This window comes from Cervus elaphus, chromosome 29, assembly GCF_910594005.1.
Source record: "Cervus elaphus chromosome 29, mCerEla1.1, whole genome shotgun sequence".
In the NCBI taxonomy this organism is placed as follows: domain Eukaryota; kingdom Metazoa; phylum Chordata; class Mammalia; order Artiodactyla; family Cervidae; genus Cervus; species Cervus elaphus.
Window position 1 is genome coordinate 8,574,229 of NC_057843.1, and position 22,603 is coordinate 8,596,831.

The 22,603-nt window shown below is 40.2% G+C and overlaps 1 protein-coding gene across 1 annotated transcript in view; it reads right to left on the bottom strand.

Annotated features, from left to right (window-relative positions):
* Window positions 1–6,034: 6,034 nt before the first annotated feature.
* The window catches only part of MTMR9 (myotubularin related protein 9), a 63,774-nt gene continuing 47,205 nt past the window's right edge, over window positions 6,035–22,603 (bottom strand). The window contains exons 4-10 of the mRNA XM_043890903.1: window positions 21,476–21,649; window positions 19,576–19,793; window positions 18,615–18,776; window positions 17,705–17,846; window positions 14,927–15,147; window positions 13,014–13,165; window positions 6,035–9,709 (exon numbers count right to left, since the gene is read on the bottom strand). Of these exons, the coding sequence (XP_043746838.1) occupies window positions 9,546–9,709; window positions 13,014–13,165; window positions 14,927–15,147; window positions 17,705–17,846; window positions 18,615–18,776; window positions 19,576–19,793; window positions 21,476–21,649 (1,233 nt within the window). The 3' untranslated portion in view covers window positions 6,035–9,545. The remainder of the gene's footprint in view (window positions 9,710–13,013; window positions 13,166–14,926; window positions 15,148–17,704; window positions 17,847–18,614; window positions 18,777–19,575; window positions 19,794–21,475; window positions 21,650–22,603) is intronic.

A 22,603-nucleotide genomic window follows, 5' to 3' on the forward strand; every position in this document is an offset into this window, starting at 1 on the left:
ACGGGTCCTTTGGAATTCTTGTTTTCAAACCATACACTGTGAAGAGGGGGACTGCCCGATCATACGGTAGCCCATTGTCTGAATTTCTTTTAAAGGCCCCTGCATCCCATTGTCTTTAGTGGCTCTTCCCCACCACACCCTGGGAGGGTCCCCGCTTCCCTTCACCTCACTCCCAGCTTTTCTCGTCTGTTGATGTTCTGATAACGGCTGTTTTAGTGGTGCCTCATGATCCCTCCTCCGTTTGCTTTGAATGTCTCTAATAAGTCGCCGTCCTGAACATCATTTTAAGTGGGTTTTTTTTTTTTTTTTTAATGGTGGGAGTGACAGTTGCCTGGTGATCATTTCTTCTTCCTACTTTCCCATTTGTAATTCTTTTCCATGACTAACCCCTTAAAATGCTGGGAGGACAGGTATTATTTCAAGCTCAGTGGCCTCCATGAATATTAAGTTCTGAGAATCGGTCTTGTTCAGGTTGTTGTTGGGGCATAGGGCTAGAAGGCAGAAGGATTTCTTCATCCCTGGCTCTGGTTTCTAAAGCAGTCAGAGCTTCTGGAAGTCATGTTCTGGGATTGTGAAGGATGGTGTGATGTGCCAGATTGAATGCCAAATGCCTGGGTCTGGTTTCTCTGTTTTACGCCTTTTTCCTCCCCCGCAGTTGGAGTAGTATTGGTGTACGGTACCGTGGGACTGGACTTGACTTTCTCAGTTTCACAGTTGCATGAGACAGCCACTCAACTACTTGCTGATTCTTTTCTCATGTGTGCTATTCCTGAGTCTTCTCAGAACCGCCTTCGTGTCCCCAGGTCCTGGTTGACTATCTACGGTATATGTGATAGTTTGTTTCTTCATCTCAACCTGCATAGTGGATCCCTCGGCCCCTTCATTCTCCTTTGTTAATCACAAGTTTTTCCATTTCTGTGCCTGTTTGTCATGTCCTGCATGTATTCATGATGTGCATTTCAGATTCATGGGATAGCTTATGATATTGTTCTTTGATTTTGACTGACTTCACTGGAAAAGGTCAGTTTTCATGCCAATCCCAAAGAAAGGCAATGCCAAAGAATGCTCAAACTACCGCACAGTTGCACTCATCTCACACGCTGGTAAAGTAATGCTCAAAATTCTCCAAGCCAGGCTTCAGCAATATGTGAACCGTGAAGTTCCAGATGTTTTTAGAAAGCTGGTTTTAGAAAAGGGAGAGGAACCAGAGATCAAATTGCCAACATCTGTTAGATCATGGAAAAAGCAAGAGAGTTCCAGAAAAATATCTACTTTTGCTTTATTGACTATGCCAAAGCCTTTGACTGTGTGGATCACAACAAACTGTGGAAAATTCTTCGAGAGATGGGAATACCAGACCACCTGACCTGCCTCATGAGAAATCTGTATGCAGGTCAGGAAGCAACAGTTAGAACTGGACATGGACCAACAGACTGGTTCCAAATAGGGAAAGGAGTACATCAAGGCTGTATATTGTCACCCTGCTTATTTAACTTCTATGCAGAGTACATCATGAGAAACGGTGGGCTGGAAGAAGCACAAGCTGGAATCAAGATTGCTGGGAGAAATATCAATAATCTCAGATATGCAGATGACATCACCCTTATGGCAGAAAGTGAAGAAGAACTAAAGAGCCTCTTGATGAAAGTGAAAGAGGAGAGTGAAAAAGTTGGCTTAAAACTCAACATTCAGAAAACTAAGATCATGGCATGTGGCCCCATCCCTTCATGCCAAATAGATGGGAAAACAGTGGAAACAGTGGCTGACTTTATTTTCTTGGGCTCCCAAATCACTGCAGATGGTGACTGCAGCCATGAAATTAAAAGACACTTACTCCTTGGAAGAAAACTTATGACCAACCTAGACAGCATATTAAAAAGCAGATATATTACTTTGCCAACACAGGTCCGTGTAGTCAAAGCTATGGTTTTTCCGGTAGTCATGTATGGATGTGAGAGTTGGACTATAAGAAAGCTGAGTGCCGAAGAATTGATGCTTTTGAAGTGTGGTGTTGGAGCAGACTCTTGAGAGTCCCTTGGACTGCAAGGAGATCCAACCAGTCCATACTAAAGGAGATCAGTCCTGAATATTCATTGGAAGGACTGATGCTGAAGCTGAAACTACAAATCTTTAGCCCCCTGATGCGAAGAGCTGACTCATTTGAAAAGACCCTGATGCTGGGAAAGATTGAGGGCAGGAGGAGAAGGGGACGAAAGAGGATGAGATGGTTGGATGGCATCACCGACTCAATGGACATGAGTTTGAGTAAACTCCAGGAGTTGGTGATGGACAGGGAGGCCTGGCGTGCTGCAGTCCGTGGGATCGCAGAGTCGGACACGACTGAGTGACTGGACTGAACTGACCTCACTTAGTAGGCTTAGCTGTAGGTGTTACCATGTTCCTGCAGATGGCACCTTCATTCTTCATGGCCGCGTCGTCTTCCACTGTGATCGCTTGTTTCCGGACTCACCTATCCACGGACATTCTCTGTGCTCCCATGTCCTTCCTCCCTGTTGTGAATGGTGCTGTAGAGCCCGCGTTAGGTCACTTGTGTCTTTGAAATGTGGGTTTCTCCAAATACACTCTTAAGAGGTGAGTCTGCCCAATCACCCGAGGTTGAATTTTCACCTTTTCAGGGCACGTCTCTATTGTTCTTCATAGTAGTTGTTACCATTTACATCCCAGCTGCACCATAAATTAGTTCCCTTTTTCTCCATGGCCTCTCCACCATTTATTCTTTCCTCTTTTTTTTTGTATTGACTTTTCGATGATGGCTTTTCATATGGAACCAGTTTATTCCTTCTCAAATTAAATTTTCCTGTGTATGGATTCACGATATTGAGCATGTTTCATGGACATTTTATAACTGTTAACAAGGAAACTAGTATTTACCAGTTGTAATTAGTTTCCAAGTCTTCTCCTTTTGCAAAAAAATTATTTTCAATTAGTTGTATGAAAATTGTTTGACAGCAGGTATCATTTACAGTCTAGTAGTCCTTTTGAATCAAAAGGAAAAGGTTTTAGGTTCCTGTTGTTGGAAACCGCCACAAGACGGCACAACTCCGGTACTATGCTAATGAAAGCCGTGTGGTCAGTTAGACTATCTGATTCTACATTAGGTTGAATATACCAGCTGGAACCACCGTCAGCTTATGTCTTACTCCTTTTTTTTTCATTTATTGTAGTACATTTGACTTATTGTTGTGGATGTTGTAGGTACACAGGACCTCATTTAGCTATACACGTATACACACCTGTTCAACGTTTGCCTTTTCACGAGTCACTGCAGTGTTGTGTTACCTGCTTTCCTGTATAGCTGTCTGTCCCTTGTTGACAGTCTTTTTATCAGTGTGATACATGACTCCCAACCTCCTAATGGACCCCATCCTACCTTCCTCCTTGGTAACTATGTGTTTGTGTTCTAAGTCTCTGCATCTCTTTCACTTTCATAGATTAGTGGATTGGTATCAATCTTTCCATTTCACATAGAATTGACATATGATGTTTGTCTTTTTCTGACTTACCTCACTTAGTACTGTATACCATATTGTCTCCCAATTCATAGGTTACTACAAATGGCATTCTTTTTCATGGCAGAATCCTATTATATTGTGGAACTGTGTCACTTCCTTATCCATTCATTTATCGATGGACATTTCATTTGCTTTTGTGTTTGGGTATTGTAAATAGTGCTACAGTGCATGCCTGGGTGCACTTGTTTTTGAATTCTTATTTTCTCCTCTTATTCTCTTAGGAATGTGCCTGTCTGATCATATGGTAGCTGTATTTTCACCATTTAGACACACTTTCTTAATGTTCTCTATAGGGTTTGTTACCAATTACATCCCACCAGCATTCTAGGAGGGTTCCCTTTTCCTAAGCTCCCCACTATACCATTTACTGTCAGTAGCCTTTTTTATAATCACCATTTTGACTGGTGTGAGGTGATATGTGTAATTTTCATTTTGCATGTCTCTAATAATTCACCATAATTGAACGCCTTTCATGGAAGTTCTTTTCACTACACACTGGATAGTATTTTCAGTATCTACTCCTACTTCTTAGGAGATACCTGTGAAGTTTAGGTGGAAAGGTCATGATGTCTGCACATACCTGCAGATGTTTCACCAAAACAACAGTGATGGTACACACATAGAGTCTCTCTCTCTCACACACACACACACACTCTCAAGGGTGTTCAAGCCTATGCCTATGTTGATTTATAAAGTATTCCACCTGGGTGAACAGTATGTGGGAGATCACTGCACTATTTGCAACTTTTCTACTGATGTGAATTTTTTCAAAACATAAAGTCCAAAAATATATGAAGTGTCAAGTGTTAGTCGCTCAGTTGTGACCAACTCTTTGCGACCCCATGGACTATAGCCCACCAGGTTCCTCTGTCTTTGGGATTCTCCAGGCAAGAATACTGGAGTGGGTTGCCATTTCCTTCTCCAGGGGATGTTCCCAACCCCGGAATCGAACCCAGGTCTCCTGCATTTCAGGCAGATTATTTACCATCTGAGCTACCCATGTATATAGCAATTTTAATTAAGACACTGCAAAAAGCTTTATAAATATTTGGGGAAAAAGTCAGCCTATAGATTTAATTTCTTGCATTTGAATGTATTCAAATTTTATTACCATTGTCTATAGATATTTAACACTAGCATTTGTGCACCAGTCCTCTTAGGCAGAGGGGGATCATAACACACAAATCTCACACACTAAAAATAACTGTACCATGTTCAACAAGACTGTCTTTTGATTCAGTAAACCAAGCTTGACAGAGCAGCCAATTCAAGAGAAATGATTCTAGGACATAAGTGAACTTACCACTTAAGGGAACATTACAGATTATACTAAAATGTTACACAGACTTACGAAAGTTTGTCATTTTCCCCTAGTACATTACAGCACTCTGAGGTTTTTGCAAAGCATACATTATAGATACATTTTCCATACAGTGCAATTTTTATTGTGTAAGACATGAGTAATAGTGCACTTAAATCCAACAATCACATTCAAATATATCAAGAGTAAACTTCAAGTACCTGGTTATTGAAGAAATACATACTGTTATTATTTTTTTAAATAACTTGTGCAAGTACAAGATTTTCAGTGTAGATGGTAATATATCTATAAGGATTCTAAACAAGAGAACTCGAGGAGTATTTGTATAGAATAATCCACCTCTCCAAATATATGTGCATTTGGAAAATTGAAGCAAATGTCTTGGGTTGACAGACACGGGCAGTGTTACACAACTTTTTATCAGAAACCACACATATAATATGTATACTCACAGATGGTTATAGAGAACTGCTTTTGAAGACAGTGAGCTCTCATCAGGAACCATTTTCAGGACAATGTAGTGTCCACACTGAGTCCTGTTACCTTTCATTAATTAAGCACAAACGACAGTTCTGCACTGTGGTTCAATTATAGGACATCAGTTTTTTGTTTTGTTTTTTGAGGGGATTTAGATAACAAGTTCCGGGAAGGCAATGGCGCCCCACTCCAGTACTCTTGCCTGGAAAATCCCATGGACGGAGGAGCCTGGTGGGCTGCAGTCCACGGGGTCGCTAAGAGTCGGACACGACTGAGCGACTTCACTTTCATTTTTCACTTTCATGCACTGGAGAAGGAAATGGCAACCCAGTCCAGTGTTCTTGCCTGGAGAATCCCAGGGGTGGGAGCCTGGTGGGCTGCCGTCTACAGGATCGCACAGAGTCGGACACGACTGAAGCGACTTAGCAGCAGCAGCAGCAAATAACAAGTTCAGACGTTCTAAAACCTAGCGTAGTTTCAGAAGGTCTTTTCTGGGCTTCTGGCTGAAAGGAAGGAAATGCCCTGGATGGCAGGTTGTAAAGACTGAGTGAAAGGAGAAGCGATTTTTATTTAAGAAACCAAACGTGAGAAAACAACCGTCCCCATCACCCGGGAGTAAATACGGGTGCAGCGACCAGTCCTTTACAGCTTTCTGTTGAGATGGTGAATTACACAAAAATGCTACTAATTCACCTAGTGTGCATGCTCTGGGGGCAGGGGTGGGTGGGTGGAGTCTGTGTCACGTTTAAGAATAAGAAATGACTCCTCTATGTTGTCCTGAGGTATAGGATAACCTGGATCAGATAGACTGAATGACTTCATTCTCTGGAAAATTTCAAAGCTTCCAGGACAGAGGATTAACTGTTCTAAATATTGCCCATTTTTTTTGGTCCAGGAAATACCTCTCTGATAAAGGGTGCTCGTAATAGACTTGTGTCATTTTAATTCATAAAATCTGGATGTGGGTAGATATCAAGACTGTATCTCAGGTGAAGGTCTGATAGATAGTAAGTGAACCTGATGCCCTAGCTAGGACTGACCATTAAAGTAGCTACTCTTGAAACCAGATAACTACGAGAGTTACATCTTTGAGGGGTTTTCTTTGTAATGCAGCACAATGTTCCTCTTGTTTTTCACTTCAAGTGACAATAACTGGTCAGATCTTTTCCATGATATTTTTTTTTCCTTTAACTTAAGAAAGACTGAACCAAAAACTAAAATCTCACTTAATTTCATCCTTTAAAATGAAAAGCAGTAACTTACCTATCACCTCTACAAAAATCAGACTGAGGAGTTCAAAGAAAAGTTTTAAAATAAGATACATACAAAAATATGTATCTTAAATGATTATTGTCTTCCAAAGTTTTCCCCAAAAATCACTTTAAAATCTTGTTTCAAAGGCCTAATTTTTCTTAGGTTTAAAACAAGCTATAAAATTATCTTATTTATATCAGGTTTTTATTATAATTTCTGCTTATTTTCTTCCCATTTAATAAAATCAAAACAAAAAATTTGAAACAATTACTGACAAGTCTTACATCACCCAAAAAGTTTCAGCATTTTGATATAACCAAACTGTTTCTTCTGATTAAAAAAAAAAATTTATTCATTTAAATCTAAAGATCCCTGCACTGCAGCAGTCCTTTGTATTAAAATATTCTTTGTGGAGGGCTTACTTTTTTGTACTCCAAAAATGGAAACCAGCCTTCACAATGAATAAATACAGAAGCTGCATAATGTACATGAACTTGATTATACGTCACGTAATGCTTGTATGGGGCAATCTGCATTCTCACTAATTGAGCCACTATTCTCTTCATTATGAAAGTTTTTAAAGCCGCCTTTATCAAAGACAGTTCTCCAAACTTAACCTTCAGTAAGTATCTTATTACTATATCCACTGTAATTATTCTTTTCATCCAAGGGATGAGTAATTTAATAGTATTACTAAAAACCCTCTTCAAAATTATGTTGATAAAACTTTTGTCTTTGTCAGAATTCTCAAGTTTGGGAAAACCTTAATATTTACATTATTAGATGACCCTTTTGAAAGTGCATTGATACAAAAGTTTGTTTTACGTCCTGTAAACAGAACTATAGTTTGGACAATCCCTAATTATAAATTAACACTAAAACACAAACTTGTCCAAACTGCTTATGATTGCTGTCTCAGTAAGAGAAAGAAAAGAAATGGAAACACTATGTTATCACCATACTCTGGCTCACATGTGAAATGTTCGTCAGGAAGACAGGTTATGAGATGCTGGCATACAGTTTCTCCATGACCAAGCCTAAAAAAGCCCTCTAATATTTCCACCCGCAGAAACCTTACGGCCAACGGCCAACCAACATTACTACTGAGAGTTGCTTCTCTAAAAAAAAAAAAAAAAATCACCAAAAATTCTCTAGTTTTCCTTACGGGTTTAACAGAAGAAAAAGGCTCCTTCTTCAATTTTGAGGATTCATTTAAAAAGTTAGTGTTTCCTTTTTAAAAAATTAACAGAGACATTTCACACAGCACACAAATACCTATAGCAAGAAAGTACATCTTTGCTCCTTCCCTCATTAGCCTTTCTTTAGGTGAGGACTTGAATGCCCCAAGATTCTTAACTATAGTCAAGAAAACAGGCCAGGAGTAAAACTGAACTTAGAGGAGAAAAACAAATTTACCAAAAAGAAAGCGCTGACTATAGATTAGTTGTCTAGCCTTTTGCTCCGAGTCTGAGGAAACAGGGGAAAAAGATGTTTTGGCAACTCTTTCGGAGATAGAAAGTATTTGCTGCTTTCTTTAGCTTCTGAATGTGGCCATAGATTTTGCTAGAGTTGATTTTGAAGAGCTAAAATTTTAACTCGATACATAACTCTAAAGCTGGGTTGTTTTGGTGTGTTTTACAATGAAATGGTCATATATAGATGGGATCGAAATGATATTTAAGATCACCCTTCAACTGTCCTTTTAAGGGGAAACTACAGTTGAAAGTACCTGCTAAAATGAGCAGTGCCACAAAGCAGAAACGCACGTGGACAGCACCCAGGCACGAGCGGTCGGAGTCGCGGGCAAACCAGCCTACAGCACAAGCTCATCACTGTTTCTGCAACACTGAGAGCGTTTCAAATTGGCCTCTGAAGCTTAAAACATACCTGCATCATGTTCATAAACTTCTACTGAAATTACATTTGTCTAATGGACAAACCAGCAGAGTCGAGATAAATTTTCAAAAGGCTCAAGCGAGTAAGAAAATCTTAACCTTAGTATTGGTAAACTTAGAATATTTAGAAACAAAACAATTAAGCACACACTTCTGTACATAAACCAGTGCAATAAGAACTTCAGACAAGGGCAGTGCATCTCTGGTTTAAGGTAACCGTATTTGTAGCTTAATGACAACAAATTAACATCTATTCTAAATGATGGTTTAATGTTACATCCAGCATTTGACACATTTAAAATGTATGACCAAAACCCTGAAGAACCAATTCGACACTACTGACACCTTATCAGTAACAAATTTCTCCTTTATTTCTAAATTGCACATACTTTTAGTGTCTACGGTTAAAATAAATTTACTTCTTCTAAATGTAAATATCAGAAGACTTTAGCTGTTGCCCTTGTAAAAATAATTTACCTTGAATAAATATTCAGCTTTTGCTTTCTTGACAAACCAGAATGAGGACATGAATTCCGCTCTTGTCAGTCCAAAACTGTGTTAAAAGAAGAAGGGCTATTTTATCTGGCAAAGATACTGGAAACAGCATGTCAAACAAAAAAGTCTTGGTTTACCAGCAATTTCAGGTTTGAAAAATATTTCTATACTTGGAGTGCTTAAAAAGTCTGATCCTTTTTTAAACTAACAAATATTCCCTAAAGAGATTAGTCATATCCTTGACTGGTCTGGAGCACTGTTTGCAAAGCAGATGCAGAGAAAAGCTTACAATGAAATGGTGTATAACACAAACGGCATTAAATAGGTCACCTGTTTCACATAAAATGACTAGCACCTCCTTCCTGCTCCCAGAGTGAAGAGCCCCAACAGGTCACGTGTAACATGAGTAATAGTAAGCTTCATTCTTAAAGTATTGAGGAGTCCATTACATTAGAAGGCTCTCACTCCTAAAACCCGTTCAAGGCTGACCGTGTGGCGGTGAGCTGAGGGCAGAGGAGACAGGTGGGCTGCCAGTCTGCACGGTCCTGCGAGGGCCGCAGTGGGTAGGACTCAGGGGCTCTCCTGCACCCCATCCTCGGTCTCCAGTTCCGCCAGCTGCCTCCTAAGGAGATTTACTTTCGCTTGTAATTGCTTGTTGTATTCTATGATGTTAACCATTTCTTCATATGCTTCATCCAAATACTTGGAGGATCTGTTCCAGCGTAAAAAAATACCTATTGAATCCACGAAAGAACAGAAGGGAAAAAGATGCACACCATGGATTAGCATTATACTTGTTGTGGCTAATACATAATCCCATGTATTACAACACTTTTCTTTTCTTACTATCCACATCTGTTTTTTATTGTACTCTAAAATATACAGCAATCTGAGGAACTCAAAGAGTGCAGTTGAATAGTGTTCAAGAAGTCACTATATGCATGCTTATTATTCAGAAAACCCCATAACATTATGAAATAGGTTAAAATGCAGTTCTGATTATATTCAGCAATACAAACTAATCATTTACAATGCCATAAACTTCACAGTTTCACAATACAAATATTCTTTTTTAAAACAATTACAGAACTTTATCCAGACCTGTAAGACCGCCTATAGGTGTGAAATAATTTTCAGCGGGAAAGTGGCAGTTAAAGCAAAAGCAGAACCACACAAATTGTTTAAAAAGCCAGAACTTCAGCACTCTCTCCCCCTCTCTGTTTCTTAAGAGACCATCTTCCAATTCTGTAGGCAACTGCTTTTTTCCCCCACATAACATTAATTATTCTTTTATTATGGATAAAAAGACATTTTCTCCTGTACATACATATATGTTACTGGTATCAGCTCAAAGTGATGTCTTAAAGATATTCAAGTCAGGAGGTACAAATACTTCCAGACTGCAGCATGCATGTACCAGCAGCAACTTACCAGTAGCTGGTAAGTTCACAAAGATTTTATGAGTTATTAGAACACTTTCCATAAACCAAACTGCCATGCACCCTAGACAGTCCTTCTGTATGTGTCCGAATACTACTTACATTCTTATCAAAGAAGGAAGATAGAAACACAGACTAAAGACCGACCTTGTTGATTTTTTTATTGAGTGTATTTTTAAAATCCTGTTCTTCAATACAGGAATTACTTACTTTTAATGGTTAACTTCGGTGTAGATATAAACAGCAAAGAGACATTTTAAGGCCACAATGGTGTCGTTCTACAATCCATATACTTACCATGAGAAAATTTTTATCCAACTTACAATTTCATCCAGTTCTAAGTGGTGAAAGTGAAGTTGCTCAGTCGTGTCCGGCTTTTTGCAACCCCATGGACTATATCCCACCAGGTTCCTCCATGCATAGGATTATCCAGGCAAGCATACTGGAGTGGGTTGCCATTTCCTTCTCCAGGGGATCTTCCCGACCCAAGGATCGAACAAGGAGGGAAATCTTGTCCTTGATGGAGTAGCAGGAACGCATCCACATAAAAAAATTTCCTTCCATCACTTAATCCCTGAACTTTGAATGAGGTTTTGTAAAAACCAGTTAAACTGTCCGTCAGGAGCCTCTGGCTCTCAAGTTTGCCTTGCCTCCCAAACAGCTAGCCTCTCGTTTCTGTAATTAAACATGACAGTGGCTTTTAGGTAAACTGTCCCAGATTCCTAACAAGAAGTGCAGCTGTTATCTCTCCTGCACCTGTGACTGACTACACAAGGAGGAGAAAACTGAGCCGAGGCTCAGAGCCCCGGGAGACTCTCAGGTCGGGGCCACCTTCCCACAGTGCTAAACACGGCACACCTCGACCGATAAGATTAGAAGCGCACGCTGAGGGGGGAGGAGGCAGCTAATGACAGATATCCCATGCAGAACAAGCCACGAGAGCTGACAGCCAGAGGAGTGACGGAAGTAGGCTCCGTGTCAAACCCAGAAAGGAAAGCAACCTGAGACCCCCTCACACATACAGTGGGCAGGCAGTTTCCACAACAGACGTGCCCCTGAGTCGCACACAGGAGAACACAGTAAAATAACGGATGTGGATGGCACCTCAGTTTACCAGACAGCTGCCTTTCCTGTGGGCGTGCCCTTGTTTAACATAAAGATGGCTAAAAATGTACTTACCACCTTCAAATTGATTAAAAAGAAATTAAATGGTATGTTATACCCTTTGTGTAATGAAAAGATAATATATTTTAGATAAGTTTTTTGTAATTTTTAAAAAACAAGCTTCAGTATTTAAGGTATGTGAAGAACTGACTCATTGGAAAAGACCCTGATGCTGCGAAAGACTGAAGGCAGGAGGAGAAGGGCCAACAGAGGATGAGGTGGCTGGATGGCATCACCGACTCAATGGACTGAGTTTGAGCAAGCTCCAGGAGGTGGTGATGGACAGGGAAGCCTGGCCTGCTGCAGTCCATGGGGTTGCAGAGTTAAGACACTACTGAGTGACTGAACTGACTGCACTGAGTATTTAAGGAGATAAGCTTCAGAATCTGAAACCAATGCAGGTATAAACTCTTCTTCAGATATGAAAATCACGTCTGGATTATTATTGTTCCACTTAAACAAGACATCTGCATTACTGCCTTGATGATGACATTATGTACATTTTATGGAAGCTTACTAAAATGGACTAGCTCATTAACCCTTCGACAGCATTTAACAGAAGACTCTATCCTAAAGACTAGCTGATAAAGGGAATAGAAACCATCTCCTAAGAGCTTATAATTTATTCCTGTCCCAACTATCTATCACTTTCTTACAGAAAAAGTAATGTACTTTCCCTTACTCCCATTAGGATGACCTATCAAAGACGGGGGAAAAACCGGAAATAAGTATTGACGAAGATGTGAAGAAACTGTAACCCTTGTCCACTGCTGATGGGTTGTAAAATGGTACGACTGTTATGGAAAACAGTAGGGCTGTCCTTCAAAACACTGAACATAGAATTACGATTCAGCAATTCCAGCATCAAAAGCAGGATCCTGAAGAGATATTTGCATGTCTGTGTGCCAAAAGGTAGAGGCAGCCCAGGTGTCCTCTGACAGATGAATGAATAAGCAAAATGTATACACACAATGCAAAACTGCTCAGCCTTAAAAAGGAAATCCCATCACACGCTACTACATGGATAAGCCTTGAGCACAATAATTACGTTCAGTGAAATCACGCAGTCACAAAAGGACAAGTACTGTACGGTTCCACTCAGGTGAGCAGCAGTAAGCAGAGTGGTGGCTGCCGGGGCTGGACGGGGACTCTGAGAAGCTGCTGCTCAGTGGGCGCTGAGTCGTCAAGTTCCACGAAGAAAAGTTCTGGAGACCTGTTTCACAACAACGTGATACACTTGACCATCTCTGTGTGCAACTAAGTATTACCTTGGTAAATTTTGTGTTTTTATCACAATAAAAAGAAGTAATGTACCTTCTTACCTTGAGAAAATATCTGATATAAACAGCAGTATCCATGTACTCGTGTACCCACAGGCAGTCAAGAGAACATCCTAGACTATCAACAAAGGGTTTGCAAAGGATGCATGACTTACCCTCCCACAGCTGAAGACTCTGTGGAGCAACAGAAGGCCAGATGACAAGATTGTTGGCTTCAAAGAGAGGGTTGGTGAACTTACTCAGTTCACTGGGCCGGTTGACCCAGGACCACAGAGACATCGTTTTCTGCTGCAGCTTCAACTTACATCTGATCAAGAAAGAAAACTGCAGTTAAACCAATTAATGTATGACAACCACTATTAAATGCTCCTTCTAACAGGACCATTTCTTTTCTCTGTACATTGGAAGGCAGAACACAAGATTTTTACCAGAGGAACAAAATGTTGTCAAACTGAAATATTTGTCAGCATTTTTAACTGTCAACAATTACCTAAATTGAAGAAACAGAAAATTTCAGCAGACCTATAACAAGTAAATAAATCTGATTCCATATTGGATCTGTTTCTTTAATTTTTGTATTCTAGTCCTTTTGCTATAAGTTTTATCACTAAAAGGATGCTGCTTATAGCTTGCGGTATACATAATGGTCCATCTCTGGGAACCCTGCCTCCATGTCTGAATGCTAAGCTAAAATATATTTGTTTTGCTCACAGGAAACATCCTTACCAGGCCCACCAATGAATGGCTGCAGGAAAGAAGTTAACACATCCTCTCCCAAATCTGGCTGGAACCAGGAAACATTTCAAACAACTTACTTTTTTTAACTTTACCTCCTTAGCTCCTCCCCTTCTTTGTTTTATAAAAGTACCTAGCATCCAAACCCAGGCAAGACACTTCTTCGGGACACTAATACACCATCTTCCTGATCTGTTGGCTTTCCTAATAAAGTTGCTATTCTTTGCCCTGACAACTTGTCTCAATTTATTGGCCTGTGGTGTGACAAGCAGTACAGTAAGACATTTCAACTTGAACAAGTTAATCCTATCTCAACTCCATACTATCATCAAAGAAAACACTCAGCAAGTACCCTTGGGATACAGAGCAGTATAAAATATAAACATGCCAATTAGTCAAACTGATTATGTGAATCCTGTGGCTGCAGTTAACTACAGCCAAAACACAATGAGAAAACTATGGTGACAGAATTTTCTAGAGCAAATAGTTCTAAATTTTTCCCTACAAGAATCTATAAGAAAATCTAATGTTGAAATATTTGCCAACTCAGCTTTAAAGTTAAAAAAAAAGAAAAACGTATTGCTTGAATTTTCAACTGGTAAAGATTCAGTGATTCCATTCCTTTGTGAAGACTGTTAATTGTTTACATTTATTATTCAACTACACGATGCCAGCTACCAGTCAAGAGACAAATCCTGTCTCTCACCCAGAGGAAGCCCTTGGATTGTACCCAAATGAGAAGATGACCAGTTAAGCATCTTTTAATGATCATTCTGATATGAATCTTCTAATCAAACCTATACACTTGATGGCTTCTGGGTGAGGAAGTGAGACTGGCTCTCTGGGCCTGAGGACAGTTTCTTGGTGCAAGAGACACAACTGAGAACAGCAACAGGAAGGCCCGGTGACCAACTGGCTGGGTGTCCCTGGACAATCGTTAACTTCTCTGGATATTACCTTTCTACTCTGTAAAACTGCACGGAAGGTAGAATTAGATTATACGTTTAAGCTTCTTACAGGTGTCAGGTACTGTTCTTATAAAGGGAAAGTAACATTTTAATGGTTGCTTAATTTACTCAAAGCTTTTTAATCAGTATATGGACTCATTTTAATCTAACAGAACAAAATCTAGGATATGCTCTCATCTAGCATGTGACAGGCTCATAATAAACATGTAGCATCTGGACTCATACAGAAGGACTCTCAGTAATACTAATGGTAACCACCAACATCTTTTAAATATTGATAACGTTAACATAGAAGCAAATCCTCGTCTCTTTTAGGAAATAACCAAAACAACTGAAAATGGCCCCCACATGAGCAATGTACCCACCTTTCACTTTCATTGTTGCCCAGAAATGTTCCAAACTGTGAGGCGTAAGCATGCTCAAAGAGCATGATGAGGAAATTCTCATTAAATTCAAAAGAACAAGGGAACTGACGAAGTATCTGCCACACACAGTCCAAGAAGAGAAGAAACACGGGTGACTCCCACTTCTGCTTGCTATTGCAGTAGGCTGACTGTGCGCAGCGCTGCTGGAACGGGTGACCAGCCTAAGAGAAAAGGTGGAAACGCGGCAGTCACATCCTGGTGAGACCACATTATGGCACGTTATTAACAATTTCACACAGTTGCAACAAAACTACTACATAGAACATCATATAATTTGGGTGACTGATCTTTAGTGACTTCTTAGTTTAAGACAATCTTCAATTAAGGAAAAAGACAAGATTTCCAAATATCGGGCTGACCAAAAAGTTTGGAAAAACTCGAACTTATTGGCCATCCCAGAACTTAACAAGGCTACACAGTTAGCCCTAAGATCTGTGGTTGTTCTTGGAATATCATTTCCTTCTCCAGGGGGTCTTCCCGACCCAGGGATCAAACCTGGGTCTCCCGCATTGTAGGCAGACGCTTTACCATCCGTACCACCAGGGAAGTCCAGTAATAATAAACATAATATAAATCTTACTAGGTTGTAAAAATCTGGAGCAAATTGAAAGAACGTTTTTTAAGTTCTGCAGGTACAAAACAAAGGTCAGCTGTCCCCTTCTATCCAGCCAGGGTGCTGTAGCCGGGAGTAAGCTCCATTAGCCTCACCACTACATGGAGATGAATACATGGGGTTCTCATAGACAGACTTCATCAGGTCACTCCTGATATTAATAAGGCTTCAGAAAACTAAGAGCATGGCATCTGGTCCCATCACTTCATGGCAAATAGATGGGGAAACAGTGGAAACTGTGACATACTTTATTTTGGGGGGCTCCAAAATCACTGCAGATGGTGACTGCAGCCATGAAATTAAAAGATGCTTGCTCCTTGGAAGAAAAGTTATAACCAACCTAGACAGCTTGACAAAAAGCAGAGACAATACTTTGCCAACAAAGGTTCATCTAGTCAAAGCTATGGTTTTCTCAGTAGTCATGTATATCGAAGAATTGATGCTTTTGAACCATGGTGTTGGAGAAGACTCTTGAGAGTCCCTTGGGCAGCAAGGAGATCCAACCAGTCCATCCTAAAGGAAATCAATCCTGAATATTCATTGAAAGAACTGATGTTGAAGGTGAAACTCCAATAATTTGGTCCCCTGATGCAAAGAACTGACTCATTTGAAAAGACCCTGATGCTGGGAAAGATTGAAGGCAGGTGGAGAAGGGGACGACAGAGGATGAGATGGTTGGATGGCATCACTGACTCAATGGACATGAGTTTGAGTAAACTCCGCAGTTGGCAATGGACAGGGAGGCCTAGTGTGCTGCAGTCCATGGGGTCGCAAAGAGTCGGACACAACTGAGCAACTGAACTGAACTGAACATATGAAAAGGAGTTACTGTCATGAAGACATCTGTAGGAATACTTTTATATTAGAGACAAAGCTCTCCTTAGTTTCCTTCTCCTCACCAAAAGAACTGAAGAGTCTGCCATCTACTGACCAAAGGAAATTTTCAAATCATTTGACTCTCCGGCCTACCCAGAACCTGAGTACTGACGTTATCCCCACAATCACATCCTTCTAGGTATTTCACACACTTGTTTTATCTTTGGATCTTTAATGGGCAACCCACTCCAATATTCTTTCCTGGGAAATCCTGTAGATAGAGAAGCCTGGCAAGTGGGCTACAGTCCATGGGATCACAAAGTCGGACACGGCTGAGCACACACACAAATCATACACATTTGTTTGCTATGCTCACAAGGAATGTAGCTGCATAAGATCACCAAATACTTAGGATAGTCCGACTGAGAGATAAAGGACCACTGTCAGAGTGGGTAGATGTGGTAAACATAACAGCATTAACACATAATAAATAAGAATTCTAACTGGAAGGGCTAGAAGAGAGAGAATTCTACTTTCAAGTTATATCTAAACATTTGCTTTCAATCACAATTATATACTAAGTGACACCGTGCACAAACATTTGAATTAATCTCTAGCTTGGAGGATTTCCATCTATTTTATGAGACCTTTATCTTAGCTGCCCTTCAGCATTTCATAGGCCAGCACTGTGCTATGTCCAAGGAGTAAACAGCTGAACTTGGCAAGGGTCTCTGAACTCAAAGAAGTCACTATATTTGGGTCTAGTTCGGGAAACAAAGTGTGACAAAAATGAGATCAATTTTATCTGTGGAGGAAGTTAAGGTCCCAAAGACTTCATGAAAGCGACACTGCGCTGGATCTTACAGGATGAGAAGGACTTCAGCCTCGCTGGGGAAGAAGTCAGGATGGAGCCAGGTGAGAAGACAAAGCACTGAAGCACGTGCTTCCTACTTAGAAGTCCCCACTCCTCCTCACATGCTTGTTTGTGTCTTTTACCTCTAACAAGACTAAGCTCTGTGAGACAAGACCGTGCTTTACACTCTGTGTTTCCCTGTAGGTAACAACAGCCAACTAACGAGCGTTTGTTAGGGGAATAAAGTGCCAAATAAACAAGACAAGCAAAGAGGGAGACAAAAATGGAGAGGCAGTAAAGACCGCAGACATTTACTAAGAGGAAGATAGATGAACTGTCCCCCAGAAAAGTAAACATCTGAATCAATCAAAATTTCATATATCCATTCCCACAAACCAGGATCAAACACCAATTATGAGCAGTTAGCTTTTCTCACCTGCAGCCACTCTCTTTCTATTAAGGCCTCAAAGCCACGGATGGTCCTGCTTCTTGGTTCCAAGATGATCTGGGCCAGGGAGGTAACCTGGAGTGTGGAATCAGTTCCTTCTGTTCCATGGATCAGTATGGATGCTCCTTCCCTGTAAGGAAAATCCAGAGAACAAATGGGACAATCCCAACACTGTCAACTGACTGTGAATAACAAACATTTCTTGAGGGTAACAGTTGAAAGCCTTTGCATTCCATTCTGTCTGGCATCAGATCTAAAGAAAGTACATGAAGAGCTTCCCTTGGGGAAAACACGGAAGTATGGGAAGTCCCAGATCTCGTAGGACAAGAACTCTCTGAGACTTCTTCTCATTATTTTTCAGTTTAAGAAAATAGAAATTGTTAGATTCACAACTTAAGGATTTGTATAGAAAAAAATAGGTCGTTTAGTACTTAAAAAATCTGTGTCATGGATGACATGTGTATGTACATGGTTCACATTAATTTAACGACATTAACAATTAAATGCCAGCCTCTTCACATACACTTCACAGATGCTGAATGGCACTGACTATCTTATAAAATAATGTGACCATAAGATGGGCTTCCCGGGTGGTTCGGTGGTAAAGAATCTGCCTGCCAAGGAAGGAGATGCAGGTTTGATCCTTGGGTCGGGAAGATTCCTGGAGAAGGGAATGGCGACCCACCCCAATATTCTTGCCTGGGAAATCCCACGGACAGAGGACTCTGGCATGCTACAGTCCATGGGGTTGCAAAGGATTGGACGTGACTTTAGCGACTAGACGACGACAACATACAGAACAGACACAAATGGTAACCCAATACATAAGCACAGGTCTGGAAGGAAGCAAGTCTAGCTGGCAGGAGCTCCCCACTCCAGAACCCTGACACTCACTCACCTGTCGAGACACTGCGCAGCCAGACAGGCAGCTGTCAGAACCTCTTTGATGTGCGTCAGCCAGTTGGAGGCCTCCAATTTACTGAGCCATCGGTCCATGTTCTGTGTTTGGTCATTACAAGCTTCCACGAGTCTGATTAAGCTATCCTGAAGAATGTGATACCTTTGAGAGATAAGCAAAAGTAAGTAAGAAGAAAAAAAGGTAACAGAAGATAGAACAATGATGGAAGAAACCAAATAAAATACTCAGCCTCGAATATATCCAAGAGGAAGACCAGCTCAAAATACTCTAAAAACATTTACCTTGCTATGTAATAACTTATAGGGTTAAGGATTGTAAAACTAATATTTAAAATTCTCTGACTGGGGAGAGGGTCAGGGTCCTGTACTTTGTGACCAGTTACAGACAGTGCCCCTGATGTCTGCACCCTACTCCCACGGGCTCACTCTGGACACCTATACTGTCAGCAGAGAACCCAAGGCCAGCTCAGACCACACTATATCATTACTTCCAACTCCCACCCCCTCACCCTCCCAGAAGCAATTAAAAACCATTAACTGCAAGCATAAATGAGATGATACAGGTGGAGGGAACAAGGTGTGGAAGTTAAGTGGGTATGGGGGAAATTAAATGTCCAAGTATTTTTGACTTAAGAAAATGTAGTTGTCTGTAGCATCTCTTTTCAGTAAGTTTGGTGACCGCTGATCTAAAGCAAAGGAGATCTCATGGTGATGAAATTTCAGAGCTAAGAGAGAAAAAAATGCTATTTGATTAAAACTCATTTGTGAGCATCTACCATGAGTTTTCTGCTTATCTTACAAAACACGAGATACCCAGCCAATTTTTGACTCTAACTAATATGAAGGTTCCTTTGAAAACCTGTGATCTTCCAACAGCTGAGGGCTCACCCACTCTAATTAGCTTCAAATAAGAGTCCATTACTGTCTCCTGAATCTTTTACCTCTCAATGGACTTGTGAATCCGCCTCCACTGGGGATAATGAGCTTCTTGCTCAAAGCCGCCTCCTTTGGCTCTAGCCTGCTGAGCTACATTTAGAGGTCGAGTATCAATGATGTAGCCACGCTTTCCTGCCCTGAGGGTAGCATTTATCAGTTTCTCATCTTCTTTGCACCGTCTCCCATTTGTGCCAGTGAGTGGCTGACCACTTCGCATAATAACCTACAAGGACAACAGAGTCTAAAATTTAGTAGTAGCTGCTTTGAAAGTTTCAGAAAACAGAAATGAATTAAGCTAGATTAAGAATGTCTCAAAAAACAATTGTGTGTCATTTCAGAGATGAATTCGATCCTGAAACAAAGAAATATTTCTATGTATTTAACAACAGTTTAAAAAGAGTAAAACAAAAATAAGACTTGGCATTCTTACATGATTTTTCTTCCCATTGTCTCAAAATACTTTCACATAATATAGTTTCTCTTTAAGATCAAATATTATAGTTCATTTAATCAGTGAATTAATCATCCAGTAGATCCAGGCCTGCAATTGAGACAATAATAATGGCCTAGACACCAGGAAACTTTTGCTTCAGCTACGTAAACTTGGGGTTGGCAGATTTTATCAAGAATTATAAAGAGAAAAGGAACCAGTGGTAAAATTAAAAAGGTTATACACTATTATTCTTGCTTTGGGAATCATTTTCAATGTCTTGAAAGCTACTTATTATCTATTCTTTATTCTCCAGTGGCTCTCTTTCAATATTCCAGGACTTAACCACTCATCTTCAAAGACCAACAACTATATACTGGGTTGGTCAGAAAGTTCCTTTGGGTTTTTCTGTTAGATCTTACTTATTTGATACTTTTCTCAAGAAAGCAACATCTATTATACTGATCTCTTCCCTGGTGAATGGTCTGGAATTATTTTAATCTCATCCCATAATATATACTGTTATCTTAACTACTTTGAAATTTAACATAATCAAGGAAGGTCATCCAGAATGGCGAACTCTCAGACTGTACTTACCATGTAATTGAACAATAATATATTTTGTATGAGTTGTTAAAATGCTTTATGGTGAACCCTAGTGAAGAGAAATACTTCTCGGTAAGCAAGGTAGGTGACCTAATTTTTAAAAATCTCTTTATCCTAAATATCTACAATTCAGGGGAAAAGGGAAAATAGCTACAACTTATTCACTAATTTACTACTGGATGCAAAATGAGAAGCAGAATTTACTGACTGAGAGAAAACATGAGGAGAAAAATAAATTTAGAAAATATTTAGGAAGTGAATACACAATGAACACCTGCCTATTCAATGCCTGACTCCTGTTTTTACTAAAGTTATGACTAATGATATGTGTCACTCGTCTCCCTTTTGAAAATAAAAATGTCTGCTCAATTTACCTCACCCAGGGAAAGCTGCTGAGAATAACTAAAGTGTCACAGGGACTCCCCGGCAGTCCAGTGGCTAGGACTCTTGAGCGTCCACTGCACAGGATGCAGACTCAATCCCAGGTTGGGAGAACGGAGACCCCACGGGCAGCAAGGCACAGCCGGGGGTGTGGAACAAACGTGTCATACCATCATTCCAGTCAGAGAAATTTATTTTCTACCAAGGAGTGTCATTTTCAGTATCAGATAACATTGGTTCCCTGTGTCCTGAGTCCTGAAGATAAACCTGCCTGGGCCTTTCTAAGGCTAAGCAGCATTATGGAAAGAATTCAGTCTCATCCTGATCACAGAAAACATTCTACTCCGGATTCCCGAAAGTTTAAACAAAAGTAAAATTCCTGGCAGGAGAGACTAATCATTTCAATGAACAGGTACACAGAAAAGGTGAACAGTTCTAAGAATCTCAAACCAAATCTTCCAGTCGACCATGGAGCAGTGTTCACTTACCATTCCATTCTTTTTATGATAGTAACTGAGAACTGGGAAGCGGCCTCCATGGCGAAATGTGGCTACCTTCCGAAGGGCATCATCGTCGATGGCTTTGGGCACTGTGACAGCTGGTGGGTAAGAGGGGCACACAGCAAATTCCTGATTGACATAGCTTAGCCTCCATTCACTGATCTGAAAGACACAAAATACTTTCAAGCTAAGCAGGTATCTCAATCTCACAAAGTAATCTAAAAACTTTTATTAAAGGAGCTTAGAGATTCATTTTCATACAATGAAGACACCATCTCACAGTTTAATAGGACGACACCTAGCCCTTCCTTAAATACTTTCAGAAAGCCAAGCTTCATTCTTCAGAGCCAGCTTCTTACAGTGCTAGGTATCACTAGCTCCCAAAAAGTTCTTCCATCACTAGCTCCTAAAAAGTTCTTCCTCATGTTGAGTAACATTTATTGTTCTGTAACTTCGATTTTTTTTTAACCATGATTTCAGTACAAGTTCCCTACTTCACAAGGCAGCCAATGGAATGTATGAAAGATAGCTGATTCTCCTTTAGTTTTCTATTATCCAAATTAAATATATTAATTATATTCATGAACATCATCTCATTCATTCTTGTCTGGGTACCAATGGTACCCTTAGAGTATAGCAACAGGAACTACAGTAACTAAAGCAACAACTCCAGATAATGCTTACCCAGAACAGAATAGTGCTACTATCTACATCAAATCCCTTGCTCATTTCTGCTGTTTAACAAAGGAGAAAAAGTGAGGAAAGACTGTTAATATCGTTCTTCAAGCAATAACAGCTTAATACTAAGAAAGATTATACTTATGAGTCAGTGAAATAATTTCAAACTCAGCAAGCTAAGGATCAAAAGTACACAATATAAAACTATCAAATGACAACTTATTTCTAACATGAAAAATGAAAACCCCTTAAAGACTGTAAAAAGCTTTTGTGCATGAAAATTTTGATATTTTCCTGTACGTCAGAGCTGGCCTAACATACTGGCCACGGGCCGCAGCACCAGGACGATGAGCCAAAGCGTGTTTAATATACTGTGCTCCTGGTCCTGCTCAGCTGTGTCTGGCTCTCTGCAGCCTTGTGGGCTTCTGCCGGCCAAGG